This window comes from Alexandromys fortis, unplaced genomic scaffold (assembly GCF_014885135.2).
Source record: "Alexandromys fortis isolate MF-2015 unplaced genomic scaffold, M_Fortis_MF-2015_v1.1 scaffold_4, whole genome shotgun sequence".
NCBI lineage: Eukaryota > Metazoa > Chordata > Mammalia > Rodentia > Cricetidae > Alexandromys > Alexandromys fortis.
The window spans coordinates 1476870-1491075 of NW_026067944.1; the positions used below are offsets into that span (position 1 = coordinate 1476870).

Below are 14206 nucleotides of genomic sequence, written 5' to 3' on the forward strand. Positions count from 1 at the left end.
TTACTTAGATAAATCATTATTTTTAGTAAAAATGAATTGTAAAAATTGCTTGGAAGAGCAAACTTGAGACGTTATTTCTGAACAGCTGAACTCAAAGGAAAAAGGCTGTCCAGAGTTAATGAATAGCGTACAAATGAGCTTCGTAGAACCCAGTCCGCTTTAAAATTTGCTCAGAACTTACCCAACAACCCAAAGCAAGCCTCTGGAACCTGTGGTGGGATTTGGGCCATGCCTTGCCAGTCTCTTGTGGTAGTACCTTTCGACCCCGTGCGGGTTAACATTCAAAACCTCCGAGTCCTAGTCCAGCCGCTAGCGTCTCCATTCCAGAGTTTTCTATCTCTCAGTCTTTTAGTTCCAGTGACGGGGAGTGGGGAGGGGGGCAAAAAGTGACGCAGTTAGAACGGTTGCTAGCAGATTTAAAATTCGGAAGTGTTTGGCCGGAATTTTCAGTAAGAAATGAAAACGCAAAATTCTCATTAACTTCCTGAATTAGGAGTTCTCCTCCCCCTCCCCAGCAAGTTCTGACCCTGACCCTTCTCTGCCAGCTTACAGGTACAGTTCAAGGAAAGAACCCCTTCCCAACGAGGTCTTACACCCTCTCGAAATCGTATTTCACAGCGCACCCGTGACTCGATGTTCAGCTTTGCTTGGACTCCTCTCCTTTCTCTAATCGGAAAAATAACGAAAATAAATATCAAACGAAACTAAAACGACAGAAACAAAACAGTTCAAACGCTTTCAGAGAGATCTATAGAAAGCGTTTACTTTGATTTACCTGGCGTGTGTGTGTAAAAATCCATTTCTATAAGGGAGCTCCTCCTGTTCAATTCTCTTTCCACAATCTTCCGGTGTCCAGCTTGTCGGAAGAAATCCTTTTTGTGAGCCCGAAGGAACAAGACGTTTATCACGGCTGCTGCCTGGGGACGAACAGTGCGTGACTCGCTGCTGACAGATCCACACTGATAACCCCGCCAGTGTTCGTTTCCAGTCCTTGGCCAGCTAAGGGCCGTACCAGTTTTACACAGTTGTGATAACCGTTTGGAGGTAGCTACTAAGGGGTGTGTGTGAGAGAGACTTGGGGGTGGAGAAACGGTGTTTCTCTCTGGGTCCCAGAAAGGTACCCTGCTCCTTCCCAACGTGTTGTCTTTGAGTAACCTCAAGTCCAGGGAAAACTCAGAGTGAGCGCGACAACCACTCTGGTGTCCCTGGATACGACAGTGTTTCATGGCGGTCCCCACATCTCATAGATTTAACCTTTCGGTGCACCACGACCCAAAGGCTAGCTGGAGAAGGTCGTCCTGAACTCTGCGAAACCTCCCAGGAATTTAGTGTGTGTTTTAAGATCAGGGGCGAGGTAGGAGTGTGCACAAGGTCACATTTCCCAGATGACACCCTGGATCCCAAACGGTCCCCCACTACATGAGCATCCCGAAATAGGGTCGGGAAAGTTTAAGGTTAGTCACTAGCAACTACGCGCGGGGAGGAGGGGTTTAATTTGGAAGGGGGGGGGGAGATAGGAAGGCCAGTTGGGCATTTTCCCCACTGACTTTAGGGGCGCGCTGACCTAGGAGGTGGCGCGCTTGTCAGCAGCGGCGGTCGGTGAGGGGCTACAAAGACTCAGCACCTCCCATGCCTAGTTTTCCTCCCCCTTCTGCCCCGGGTGTGACGTGTGTGTGTGTGTGTGTGTGTGTGTGTGTGTGTGTAAAACTGGGGACCCGAGGATGTGTTCCACCGCTGAAAGACTATGGGTCGCCGGTCAAGTTGGGCGTGCAGTTGCCTCCACCACCCTCTGGTGTCCCCGAGCTGGGCGCCCCCTTGGTGGACTTGCCTCGCTCTGGGGACAGGGCTAGTTGCTCAGCCCGCGCCCGCAGGCTGCCTAGCAGTTATTGTCTGCTAGGGCAGCGCACTCCCCTCCTCCTCCCCGTCCCCTCCCCACCCTCTTTTTTCTCCTCCCCCCCCCCCATCCCTCCTCCCTCTCTTCACCTCCACACCCAGCCGCTCGTAGAGAGCAGGTCCGACCCACACACAGCCTGGCACCCTTCGGCGAGCGCTGTTTGTTTAGAGCTCGGTGAGTCCAATCAGGAACGCAGGCTGCAGTTTTCCGGCAGAGCAGTAAGAGGCGCCTCCTCTCTCCTTTTTATTCGCCAGCAACCACTTGCAGACCCCGGACTCGCGTTCTCCCGCCGGCGCCCTCAGCCTCTTTCCGCGCTCGGGAGCACTCTCCGCCGCTGCCGTTCTTCACGCACGTCGCTCGCCCGAGGTTCGGCTGCTTCCTCTTTTGTTTACCCCCTCTTCCTTCCAACCCTACCAGTCGCAGGCCCTAGGGCCTCCAGCACTCCCGGCCTTTCTCTGGCCGTGATCGCCTCCTTGACTCCCGGAGGATGGCCGGGACTCCCAGGTTCCCGGGACACCGCGGACCAGGCACCCCCCCCCCCCCCCCCCCCCCCCCCCCCCCCCCCCCCCCCAGTGCTTATCTGCCCACAGCCTTATCTCCCGAGTTATCTCAGCGTCAAGGGGCGGGAGCCCGTAGTCCAGTGGGCAGAGAAACTTCTTTCTTGCTATCTTGCCCGAGTCTGTGCGTGGGCATTAATTTTAGTGTGGTTATCTCCGATGAGCCGAAGTGATTTGGAAAAGCAGCCGGGTAGAGGCCGGCCTGGCTTCCCACCCCCTTCAAGTCTCCTGTCATTCTCCCTGCTCTCCCCTTAGGGGTGGCCACGGCTTTGGGGCGGTCTCACCCCCTCCCCTCCTCTGTTTCCCCCTCCTTTTCTCTGCGCTCTGCTCCACCCTGCTATGTCCAATTCCGGAACGGGTTGGCTTTTCCCCTCTGGTTGACCACGGGATGGGCCGGGGGTGGCCTGCCCGGCGTGAGTGCTCGGGCTGGTGGTAGTGACACGATCCGCGTCTAAGGTGTGCGGTCGGTCGGCCTGGACGCGGTTAGGTGTGAGGCTTTGTCGGGTGGGTTTCCCACACTACTTTCTGGGCTCCTGCGTCTGCCTTGGCGTCCCACGTTCTCTGGACTGGTGGCTTTTTTCTAGAGCTCGCGTTGGATTTGGTCAGCGAGGTCCGGGAAGCTCTGAGAAAAAGCGGCGGTTTCGTTTTCGGGGACAGGTTGCCTTTGCTAGCTATTTTCACTCGCGGAACTCTTTCACAGGCGTCCTAGGAGAGGGACACCTACCAGAAGGCAGGGTGAGATAGCATTGACACACATGAAATTTTTCGTGTCATTGATCAAGAGTTAGCCAAGCTGGGGTAGAAGGAAAACCTCAGTCAGCTTCGTGGTTACTCCCGGGATGTGGCGCGCCTTACAGAGGAAGGATGCTATCGAGTGGTGGGCTGGGAGGGCTCGGGGACACGCGTCCTGGGTGACGGAGGAGGGCACATTGGTAGTCGAGAACCCTGTGGCTGCTACAGATTTTGTTTCCCGTTTTCTAACCCCCTCAAACACGGGGCAGATGCAGAATCATTAAGGGATGCCCTAAGCTGGGAGAGGGAGTGGAGCGTGTTGGTAGACCGTCCACGCTTTTGGTAAACCCACTTTATCTATAGTCTCCCTGTCTTGTTCCTCAATTCCACCTCAGGAACCAAAAGTCAGATTGGAGCAGCGCCTGACAGTGGATGGCCTTGACTGACGGCGTCTGGTGCCTGCCAAAGCGTTTCGGGGCCGCTGCAGCGGACGCCGGCGACTCTGGGGCCTTTCCAGCGCGGGAGCCCTCCTCCCCGCCATCCCCGATCTCTTCCTCGTCCTCCTCCTGCTCCCGGGGCGGGAATCGTGGTCCCTGCGGCGCCAGCAACTGCAGGACGCCTCAGCTCGACACCGAGGCGGTGGCGGGACCTCCGGGCCGCTCGCTGTTGCTCAGCCCCTACGCCTCGCACCCCTTCGCGGCTGCCCACGGACCTTCGGCGCCCGGGGTCCCTGGCCCCGGGAACGCCCTGTCGAGTTGGGAGGACTTGTTGCTCTTCACTGACCTCGACCAGGCCGCTACCGCCAGCAAGCTGTTGTGGTCCAGTCGGGGCGCCAAGCTGAGCCCCTTCGCGACCGAGCAACCCGAGGAAATGTACCAGACCCTCGCCGCCCTGTCCAGCCAGGGGCCGGCCGCTTACGACGGCGCGCCCGGCGGATTCGTGCATTCTGCGGCTGCCGCGGCGGCGGCGGCGGCTGCGGCCAGCTCTCCGGTCTACGTCCCCACCACGCGAGTGGGTTCCATGCTGCCCGGCCTGCCATACCTGCAGGGAGCGGGAAGTGGGCCCAGCAACCACGCCGGCGGTGCGGGAGCTCATCCGGGCTGGCCCCAGGCCTCCGCCGACAGTCCCCCGTATGGCGGGGGCGGCACAGCCGGCGGCGGGACAGCGGGGCCAGGAGGTGCGAGCTCGGCCAGCGCGCACGCCTCGGCGCGCTTCCCCTACTCGCCCAGCCCGCCCATAGCCAACGGCGCCGCGCGGGACCCAGGGGGCTACGTGGCTGCGGGCAGCGCGGGCACGGGCAGCGTGAGTGGTGGCAGCAGCAGCCTGGCGGCCATGGGCGGCCGGGAGCACCAGTACAGCTCGCTGTCCGCGGCGCGGCCGCTGAACGGGACGTACCATCACCACCATCACCACCACCCGACTTACTCGCCCTACATGGGTGCACCGCTGACGCCCGCCTGGCCAGCTGGACCCTTCGAAACTCCGGTGCTGCACAGCTTACAGAGCCGCGCAGGAGCCCCGCTTCCGGTACCTCGAGGCCCCAGCGCAGGTAAAAATCGCGCCGAGGTGTGGGAGAGCGGGCCAGGGACGTGGGGCGCAGGAGCGTCTGAAACAGCTGTTTACCAGAGGTGGCAGCATACTCGGGCTAGCAGTTGACGGTGTGGGGATACTTTTGTTCAGGAAAGAGTGAAAGCGCATCTTTTTTCTCAGGCCTTGGGGGTGGGATGGGGTGCACGGGGCGGGGGAAGCTTCTTGAGTAAAGACCGGACAATTGAGAAAACATGCCCTTTAGTTTGAGAGATCTGTGGGGTCAGAGCTCCACATATATCCTGTCTGGTTTGGGTGAGTGAGATTCCAGGGGTAGCGTTTGGAATATTGGGTTCTTGATTAGGTAGTCTATTCATTATTCAGTGCCTGCTGAGGAGCTTCTTTGGACGAGAGTATTTAAATAGGACACCCAAAGCCCCAAGATCTAGGCCTCGGTTCCCTCAAGCAACGGGGGGAGGGGAGGGGGAGATGAGAAGAGACCTAGGTCAGCCAGCCTTGATATTATTCCTAAGGATAGCTGGTGCAGGCTTGGCATCTGCTGGGTGGGACTGGGCATGCAGCTCCCTTTGGCCAGATGGGCCGAGTTACACCACCCTCTTCAGTGCCAGGGACTATCGTCAACTACCTTAGAGAGACCTTATTTTGAAAATGGTCCCGCTGTTAGCAAGGGCAGGTACGAGGCAGGCTTGTTTTCTTCCTTGGCCACCTTTTTTAAAGCCCCGAGTTCACCCATAAATCCTCCTCCCGGGCTTTCACTTCACTTAACTACTTTTTCTGTCAGAAAAAAATGCAATGTTTTTGAGGGCAGATAGTTGGTCTTAGGAGGAACGGAGGATACTGGTCCAAAGAAGCTTTGCATTCTGGGAGTCCCTCTCCACTTTGGTTTAGGGACAGTCCTTTCAGGGCACCTCATGTGTTAGACTGAATGAGGGTTTCTCAGCTTGTGCTCAGGAAGTCTAGCGGCTCCCAAACGAGAACCTCATCTGAACGGGGCCTCGGGGCCTCGGGGCCTCGATGGTCACATTGGGAAAGGCCAGGAGATGGGGTATTTCAGCCCCCCACCCCCTTACTCCCGGGCCTTTCCTGCCTGGCTAGAAAAGAGCCTTAGGAAGGATCCTGATTCTGTGCCCTTGTGGCTTGGGGTGTTTAGCTCCCGAGGGTAGAAACTGGGAAACTAAAATTTTTCAAAGAATGAGTAGGGAGTTGTGACTTGGGTGTGGCGCTTTTGTCAGGGGTGAGTTTGTGGGGACCGGGTGCCTTCTGTTTGAGGCCACCCCTCTGCCCTGCCTGTTGTTTGAACACACCTTAACATTCTCTATAAATTCCTTTTCTCTAGGCCTGCGCCACCTCACTTGACTGAGATAGCTTGCGCAGAGATCAGAGATAGAATCCTATCTCTAGATGCTGAGAGCAGTGAACCCCTTTGAGAAATGCAGACACAGGCACCATAGAAGTGTCTTGGCTTTGAAATTAGACTATATTTTCCTAGATTACTCCCTCACCCTTCTCTGAGCATTGCAGAGTAGGGAAAAATCTGTAGACTTAAGCAGTTCTTAAAAAGGGTTGGAGTGAAGGCCGACATACAGGTTTTGCAGTCTGCTAAGAAAAGAAGCAGCAACCAAGGCAGAGCTGGATAGAAGGGTGGCCTCAAGTTTATGACACAGGCATTGCTGTGTCTTCACCTTGATCCCCTCTGCCAGGATCTCCCTGTGTAGCTCTTGACTGGCTGGCCTTGAATTTGCTGCCATCTTCCTGTCTCCCCATTAATAATAATAATAATAATAATAATAATAATAATAATAATAATAATAATAATAATATCATCATCATCCACATTTGGAGGTAGACTCTTGTCAGTCTCACAGTTGAGTTTTCTTGCATGCCTGCTTTGTACCCTTTGCCTGGTGGCTAGATCTGAAGTAGTTCACACTGAGATGAGCGTAGGTCCTCATAGCCCCATCCCTGGACTTCTTTAAGCTCCTACTGAGCGCCATTCCTTGGTGAGTCCAAGTCACCACACCTGATTAGAGTCTGTCACTTCCCAGGAGCTCCCCAAGGGACCACTTAGGATAGAGGTGCCAACCTCCAGTGAAATCAGGTTTTATGGTTACAGTGTATTTTCTTTCGTCATTTTAGAATTATTGCTGTCTGGGCCTTGCTAAGAGGCAGAAAGGGAACTAGAATTTTTTTTTTTATTATTTAGTTAAATTCCTAGAACTTGAAATTTTATCTCTGGGTCTCCAGAGGACTATGTTCTACCTAGGGCATCCACACAGTCTCTAGGGAGCCTTTTTATTGTTCCTAGCCCAGTGAATGAGGCCAGACCTAGGGCCGGGTTTTTCCAGGGAATGCCCCACTCTAGAAGAGGGGCTGGCTCTCTTATAGGTAACATTTTAAAGTCAACAGCAAAGACAAATGCCTTGTTTAACTTCAGTGTCCTTGAAGTCCTGAGTATTTTACTGATTACCGTGGTCAATAGTGGCTTTTAGGGCAGAGAAGAATAAATCTTTGTGATGTGTTTTAAGTTCCAGTGTCCCCAGGAAAACTTTGAACTCACTTGTGTGGGATGTTAGTTTCCTTTACATCTAAGATATAACTCTAGAAATGAAGGACACTCTTTTGGTAAGGTCGAAATTAATGGTAAAAGCATTTTAATGCTAAAACCATATTTAGATATCCCTACCACCTTACTGACTGTAGACAAACTATGAACATCAGGGGAGTGGGGGACATAGCGCTATGCTGGCAGGATACTCTTCAAATAAAAGGCCAAAGCACAGTGTTCATTCACCTTTATAAGTGACTCAACTGCTCGGAAAATGTCCAAGCCCTGTAGCAGAAAGGGCTCCACATAGCCATATCCGTTCTTACACAGTCTACGTGTGATAGCGTTCAGCTTTAGAGAACTGAAGTTCTTTCACGCTTTACCCCCTTGAGGAGAATAGCAGATGCAATCATTTCTGTTAATTAAGATTATTTCAATTTGTTTTTAATTAGCCTTAGCTTAATTTCAAATTCCAAAAACTAACCACATGATCTGAAAAGATGGAAACCTATATTTAAAATACATGTTTAAAATATGCAGTCTGCTAAGAAGAACCATAGAACCATATTTAAAATAGATTTTAGATAGAAATCAGAATATTTCAGTGTTAGATCCTCGTGACATGAAAAGAAAATGTATTCTCCGTGCTTAATAATCTGCCTTTCCTCTCCACAAGAAAAGCCTTTATTTTCTTATTTATAATTATAATTAATCAATATAAGCGCTAATAACAGTATTTTAAATGCGTTTTTTAATGGAAGAAAAGACATGTAAGACGAAGTGTGATGGGCACAAAAATACTTTAAAATTGCTTGATAACAATTAACGGGCAGTGAGTCCTGGGGAGGTCAGCAATCAGTGATTGTTGCGAAGCTCGCTTGGGTTTGATAAGTTGCATTTTATAATTAGGACGACCTCAGTTTTACCTTAGACAGCCCGGGAAGAGCAGTAAGGCGACCCAAGTGATCTTCTCCCGGTCACCTCATTCTCAGGGCCTCTGACTTCGCTGGGGTTTCTACTGGCCCCACCGTGTGTGGGGGTGGGGACGGACCCTGGAGTGTGGGACAGTGGTCAGCTGATCCTAGGCGACCAAGGCCAGAACTTGGTGCCTTGGGGAGCCAGGGGTACGCCTCAAACTTCTGATCACCAATCTGGGGCGGGCGACCTCACTGGTTTCTGGTTCTCGATCTCCCCACAGATCTGCTGGAGGATCTGTCCGAAAGTCGCGAGTGCGTGAACTGCGGCTCCATCCAGACGCCGCTGTGGCGACGAGATGGTACAGGCCACTACCTGTGCAATGCGTGCGGCCTTTACAGCAAGATGAACGGCCTCAGTCGGCCCCTCATCAAGCCGCAGAAGCGCGTGGTGAGTGTCACCGCAGGGTACATACCTGCTACACCTCCACTTTCCCCTCTCCGCACCCCTCCCCAAGCCCTCTCGCCAGAACCCCTTAGCGTTCTTTCTAAGGAGGGGGGAAAAAAAAGAAAAGAAAAGAAAGAAAAGTGAGGCTGGTAGCAGTCTCCCTTCCGCTCCCTCCCTGTACCAGGTATTGAATGAAAAACACAAGGCAAACTAGTGTCTACTGCTGAATCGCATCTTCAGCTGCTGTGCTGCCGCTTTTTGTTTTATAATTTTTAAAAAGTACAGATACATATTTACCTTGAGATACTCTTAGCCAGTGTACATAATGGATACTCAAACTGTGGCTGCAGGTAACGTCCTCAGCAAACGTAGGCAAGGGATGATCGACTTTGTGTCCTCAGGGCTGATTTCAGTGCCTAAATGGTCGGACAGAAGCCCCACTCTTCCGCGGTCAGCACAGCCTACCTCTCCGGGGCAGCTGCTTTTCCTTGGAGAGCCCTGTTGACTTTTAAATTGCCCTGAGTATGGCGAACACTAGTTATTTTGAAATCTGACTATTGCAGAGAACGGCACAGAACTTGAACGTCTCAAATTGTAAACGTTCACCAACTCAAACATTTACCATCTTTTAAAATAAGTATGGGGAATTCTCAATTTTTCTGCGATTAAGCTTGTGTAGTAGTCATTTGTTAGGACATTTAAAGCTGAAATGAAAAAGAAAACTTTCTTGAGCTGCACCTTAATACTAACCTTTTCTAGTCCCAACTGACGGTGTTCTAAATGCCATTTAAAGTAGATGCTTTGCAATTAGATGCCAGACATCTTAAGGACCCAGGTAATTTATTTAATTGTTATACTCTAATTAGCAGAACAAATGCTATACATGTTGTTTGTGTTAACTAGATTAGAGCAAAATTGCGTCACAACCTAAGTCTGACACCTTAAGAAGAGGCAATTAGTTTTATGATTGTTTTGTTTTTAATGCATTTAAAATAAAGTAGCTAAGGTTAATTTAAGTGGAATGTGCTTTACGTGGTACAATTTCTCCAGTTTAGGGTTTCTTTAAAGGGTATCCTTAAATTCAGAGTGTGACCAACTCACCAGCTTTTGTAATCCTTATGTATTTTTTCTAAAAAGAAAGTAGCCAGAAACTATTCCCTGGAAGCTCCTGCTTTCATTTAAAGCGTGGACAATGAACCATTACTTTCTGGAGGGAAATCTTTATTCTTGTGGAGCTCTAGCTGAGCTCTGAAAGGTAACATTGTTTTTCAAAACTAGGCAAAAACTTGGTGGACGAGTAGTAAGTAGCTTTTTAGGTTCTTGTTGAATTACAAATTTGATCAACTAGGCACTGTATTTCGATAGCGCCATTTATTTCATGCACTTACCAGTAAAACTTGTTATCCACAAGAAAAACAATTTAAATGTCTGTGAATCAATTAGTTTTCTTTCTGTGGCAGGTGTCTTGGCAGTAACCAAGGTCAGTCAATAGGCTTTGGGAATGAGTTATAAATGATACCAATTGTAGGGCGTGTCACTATCAATTAGTTCTCCTTGTGGGCTTATATAGCTTTGGTAGCTCTGGCTTGGTTCTCAGAACAAAGTATCGAACTCCAGTTTGTTAAACCAGCAGGACAGAGCCAGTCACCCAATCACCGTGAATTTGAACTTGTAATAAGAGGTTTATGGTGTAGCCTGAATTCCTTGTCAGTGAAGAACAGAACCGAGGTTGCTGTTAGCAGGCGGTTTATAGCTCACCCACCTTCATTTCACATCTTTATGGAGACTGCCTTCACTTGTGATCTGCAGTTGACGATCATAAAGCTCTTTGTTGGAATGGCAAATTCTGATAACAATTTGCTCCATGCTGGCTCTAAATTCCACTGGAAACTGTCATAAATGACCTGTTCATGAGCAGTCATCCTGCCCCCTTCACTAATTTCATGTTTATGTAGAGAAACCCCAAAGAAGGGGGAGAGAAAATTCTCTGCTGGAGTGTAAGGTTTTGCTAATATTTTTGTTGTTTTAGCAAAGCTCTTTGTCAAGTAGTTTTATCAGCCAAGCACTCTGAATTCTGAGAATTAGTAGCTCCGAGTTCTTAGGAATGTTGTAGGGTTCATGAAAGTGCCTCTGATTTTATAGAGTAGGTGTGAGCTATAGATCCAAAACCCTGTTTTATCAATTTTATTTATCTTAAAAAAACTTGGAATCCCGATTCTCTGACCCATGAATATCCAGTGCATACCCAACATCTTTATTCTTTATAAAATGGATTGTTATTTTTCTAAAATGAACCGAACCTGGGAACTTTTGGAGTTCTATCACCTAAAATTTGCTTTGATTCCCACATTTTTGCTTAATATAGATAAGCATATATATACTAACATATATTAATTATGTATAAGATGTGGTATTGGTACAGCCTGTTTTTAATAATTTTAAACAATTTATACTGGGTAATCTAAAAAATCATATTTTGTCTTTCTGAGAGAGGGTTCCATTGTTTTCATCCCTTGCACAAGCTTATGTAAGGAATGGAGGAAATATATTTCTTCAAGAATGTTAGGGCTATAAAGGGTAGCATTAGCCAGGGCCCCCCTGGCGATACCAGTTAACTATTTATATGAAAAATCGCCGTATACAAAAGAGCGTTTAATATTAAAAGAATGTGTCAAATGTGTTTGACTCTTGTGAAACAGACACAATTCAGGCACCAGAACGACAGTTACAGGTAAAGATCTTCAGCTTTTCTTTCTCGCTCTTCTTTTTTTCTATTCCTATTTTTTCTTTCTTTCTATTTTTTTTTTTTTTTTTTTTTTTTTTAGACAGGGTTTCTCTGTGTAGCCAAGGCTGGCCTAGAACTCAGACTGTCTGCCTCTGCTTCCCTGGTGCTGGGATTAAAGCTGTGCTCTGCCACCGGCCTGGTTCTCACTCATCTTTTTATGGTTTCTGGTTGATTTTTCTCTACATGTGCCTGGAAAATAGATGTAGCTATTACCAGTTCTTAGACGGCCAAAGCCATTGAGCACACTGGTGGCTCTGATTGTGTTTTGTGACTCACATCTCATATTTTGACAACCGAGCAGGCTGCAGGGGGTTGTATTTTTTGGTGTGTTCCAGAATTTAGCTCTGTTTGGGGCAATTTTCAGGAAATCTAATTTGTCAGCAATAGTAAGTGGAAACCTGAATTCTTGGAGGAGCAGCCACCATGGGAACATGCGTGATACTGGGATAACTTTGCATGGACAATGTCCGTTTGTCCAGTTGCTTCAAGGTTATCTGACAGCTCACTTGTGGGATCAAGCACACTATGCAGACCTCAAGATTTCTGGTCCAGCAATGTCTGCCTCATTACACTTCAGATTTTGTTCTGAAGGGACATTTCATGTATAACTAACTGGAAATATGATTTTTGTTTTTTATTTAAGATAGGAGCATTAAAATATGCAACATCGCATTTCTCTGCTTAGTGTCTTCCACACTGTTTTCCAGCCCTCATCGCGGCGGCTCGGACTGTCCTGTGCCAACTGTCACACCACAACGACCACCTTGTGGCGCAGAAACGCCGAAGGCGAACCCGTGTGCAATGCCTGCGGACTCTACATGAAGCTCCATGGGGTATGCCGTGTGCTCTGTTTATGAGCGCATACACTTAATACCTTAACAGGATATTTTCAATTATAAGGCAGATGAAAAAGCAAATTAAAAAAGGGTTAAAAAAGATCTGAAAGGGGGCTGGAGAGATGGTTAAGAGCATTGCCTGCTCTTCCAAAGGTTCTGAGTTCAATTCCCAGCAACCACATGGTGGCTCACAACCATCTGTAATGGTGTCTGGTGCCCTCTTCTGGCATGCAGGCATACACACAGACAGAATATTGTATACATAATAAATAAATAAATATTAAAAAAAAAGAAAGACCGATGTGCCCAAGGTCATTTAAAAAAAAAGATCTGAAAGTGAAAAACTGAGCGTATTGTGTGTACACCGCATTGAATCCACAACTGCCACGTGAGCTACTTATTTCAGCCAAGGGGCCACGAGATAACACAACCGACTAATCTGACACTGACAGTTTTGGTGAAAACATCCTGATTTTAGAAATGTCAGCATGAGCCAGGTGTGGTAATGCATGCCTTCAACCCAGATGGCCAGGGCTACACAGACAAGCCTCATATCCAGAAGAAAAAAAAGAAATGTAAAATTAACAACAAAATAATGATCACTGTAGACCTTCAGCTTTAAGACATTTGACAAAGATTTTTGTCTGAAGAAGTTATCTTTGATATCTTCAGTTAAAGTCTGTACTTCATTAAAGGACGATAGAGGTTTTTATAAACCTCAATTTTTGGCTTGTTTTTGAGACAAGGTCTCATTCTATAGCCTAGGCTAACCTCAAACTCAAAGCCCAGGGCACTGCATCCCCTGCCTTAGCCTTCTGATGCTGGTGTCCCCCACATCAGCCAGCAGTCTGGCTAATAATGGTTCAGTCTTACAAAGGCAATAACCTGTGTTTTAGGGAGAAGGTATTTGGTCTCTTTATTTAAAAGATATTAAAAGTAAATATTCATACAATAAATAATTGTCTCTAAAATTAAAATTTTTTTTCAGCTACTAACCGTAAGGTTGAAAAGATTAAATTGTCCATGGTAAACTACATTATTTTCCCCTGAAAGAATCTTTATTTTGGGGGAAAAGGGTAAATCTCTATGCATTTAGAATAGATATAATATTTATATGTATTAATAAATATCTACATATCTAGTCTTTAATTTGTTTAAAGCTGGATAACGTGGCTCCGTGTGCTTTCTTAGCACACCTGAGTCCGCAGTACTGAGAAATGGACGGCTCACGTCCGGCAGGACTGGAGATGGAACCCATTCTACCACTTTCGAGTAAAGGCTTTGAGTACCAAAATCATATCTTGTCTGTTTCCTTCAGTGTGATACTTAGGTATTTCTGTGGACATTTTTCAGGTGCCTCGACCACTTGCTATGAAAAAAGAAGGAATTCAAACCAGGAAACGAAAACCTAAAAACATAAATAAGTCCAAAGCTTGCTCCGGTGAGTGTAATAAAATTCCATTTTATCTGGAAAGTGTTTTCCAGCTTAGACAGCAGAGGTAGATGTACTCACAGCTCGTCTCTTGCAGGTAACAGCAGTAACTCTGTCCCTATGACTCCAACTTCTTCCTCTTCTAGTTCAGAGGGCTGCACCAAAACCACTTCTCCTTCAGCACAACCGACGGCCTCAGGGGTGAGTGTGAGGAGACTGCTCTGTCTCAAATTGTTTTAAATTTTATCTTATCAGCAGTATAATAATCCGAACCAACAGTTTAGTGAATTGCTACCTAAGAATAGTTTTTAGAGGAAATTATATTTGAATGTCAACAAAATGGAAAACTTTACAAAAGATTCAGATTGATTGTATTGACCTTCCCGCTCCCAGTTTTGTTTGAGACAGCCCCCCCCCCCCCATCCTGGAACTCTTTGTAAACCAGGTTGGCCTCGAACTCATAGGTCTACTTGCCTTTTTTACCTCATGAGTGCTGGGATTTAAGGTGTGTACCT

At 48.0% G+C, this 14206-nt stretch overlaps 1 protein-coding gene across 4 annotated transcripts in view; it reads left to right on the plus strand.

Annotated features, from left to right (window-relative positions):
• The first annotated feature begins 2112 nt into the window (after positions 1 to 2112).
• Positions 2113 to 14206, plus strand: part of Gata6 (GATA binding protein 6) — a 32057-nt gene continuing 19963 nt past the window's right edge. The window contains exons 1-6 of one of the 4 annotated variants that reach the window (XM_050148806.1): positions 2113 to 2260; positions 3579 to 4732; positions 8475 to 8641; positions 12131 to 12256; positions 13613 to 13700; positions 13789 to 13892. In XM_050148806.1, coding sequence (XP_050004763.1) covers positions 3616 to 4732; positions 8475 to 8641; positions 12131 to 12256; positions 13613 to 13700; positions 13789 to 13892 — 1602 coding nt within the window. In that variant the 5' untranslated portion in view covers positions 2113 to 2260; positions 3579 to 3615. The other 3 variants (XM_050148809.1, XM_050148808.1, XM_050148807.1) reach the window with 3 other exon arrangements.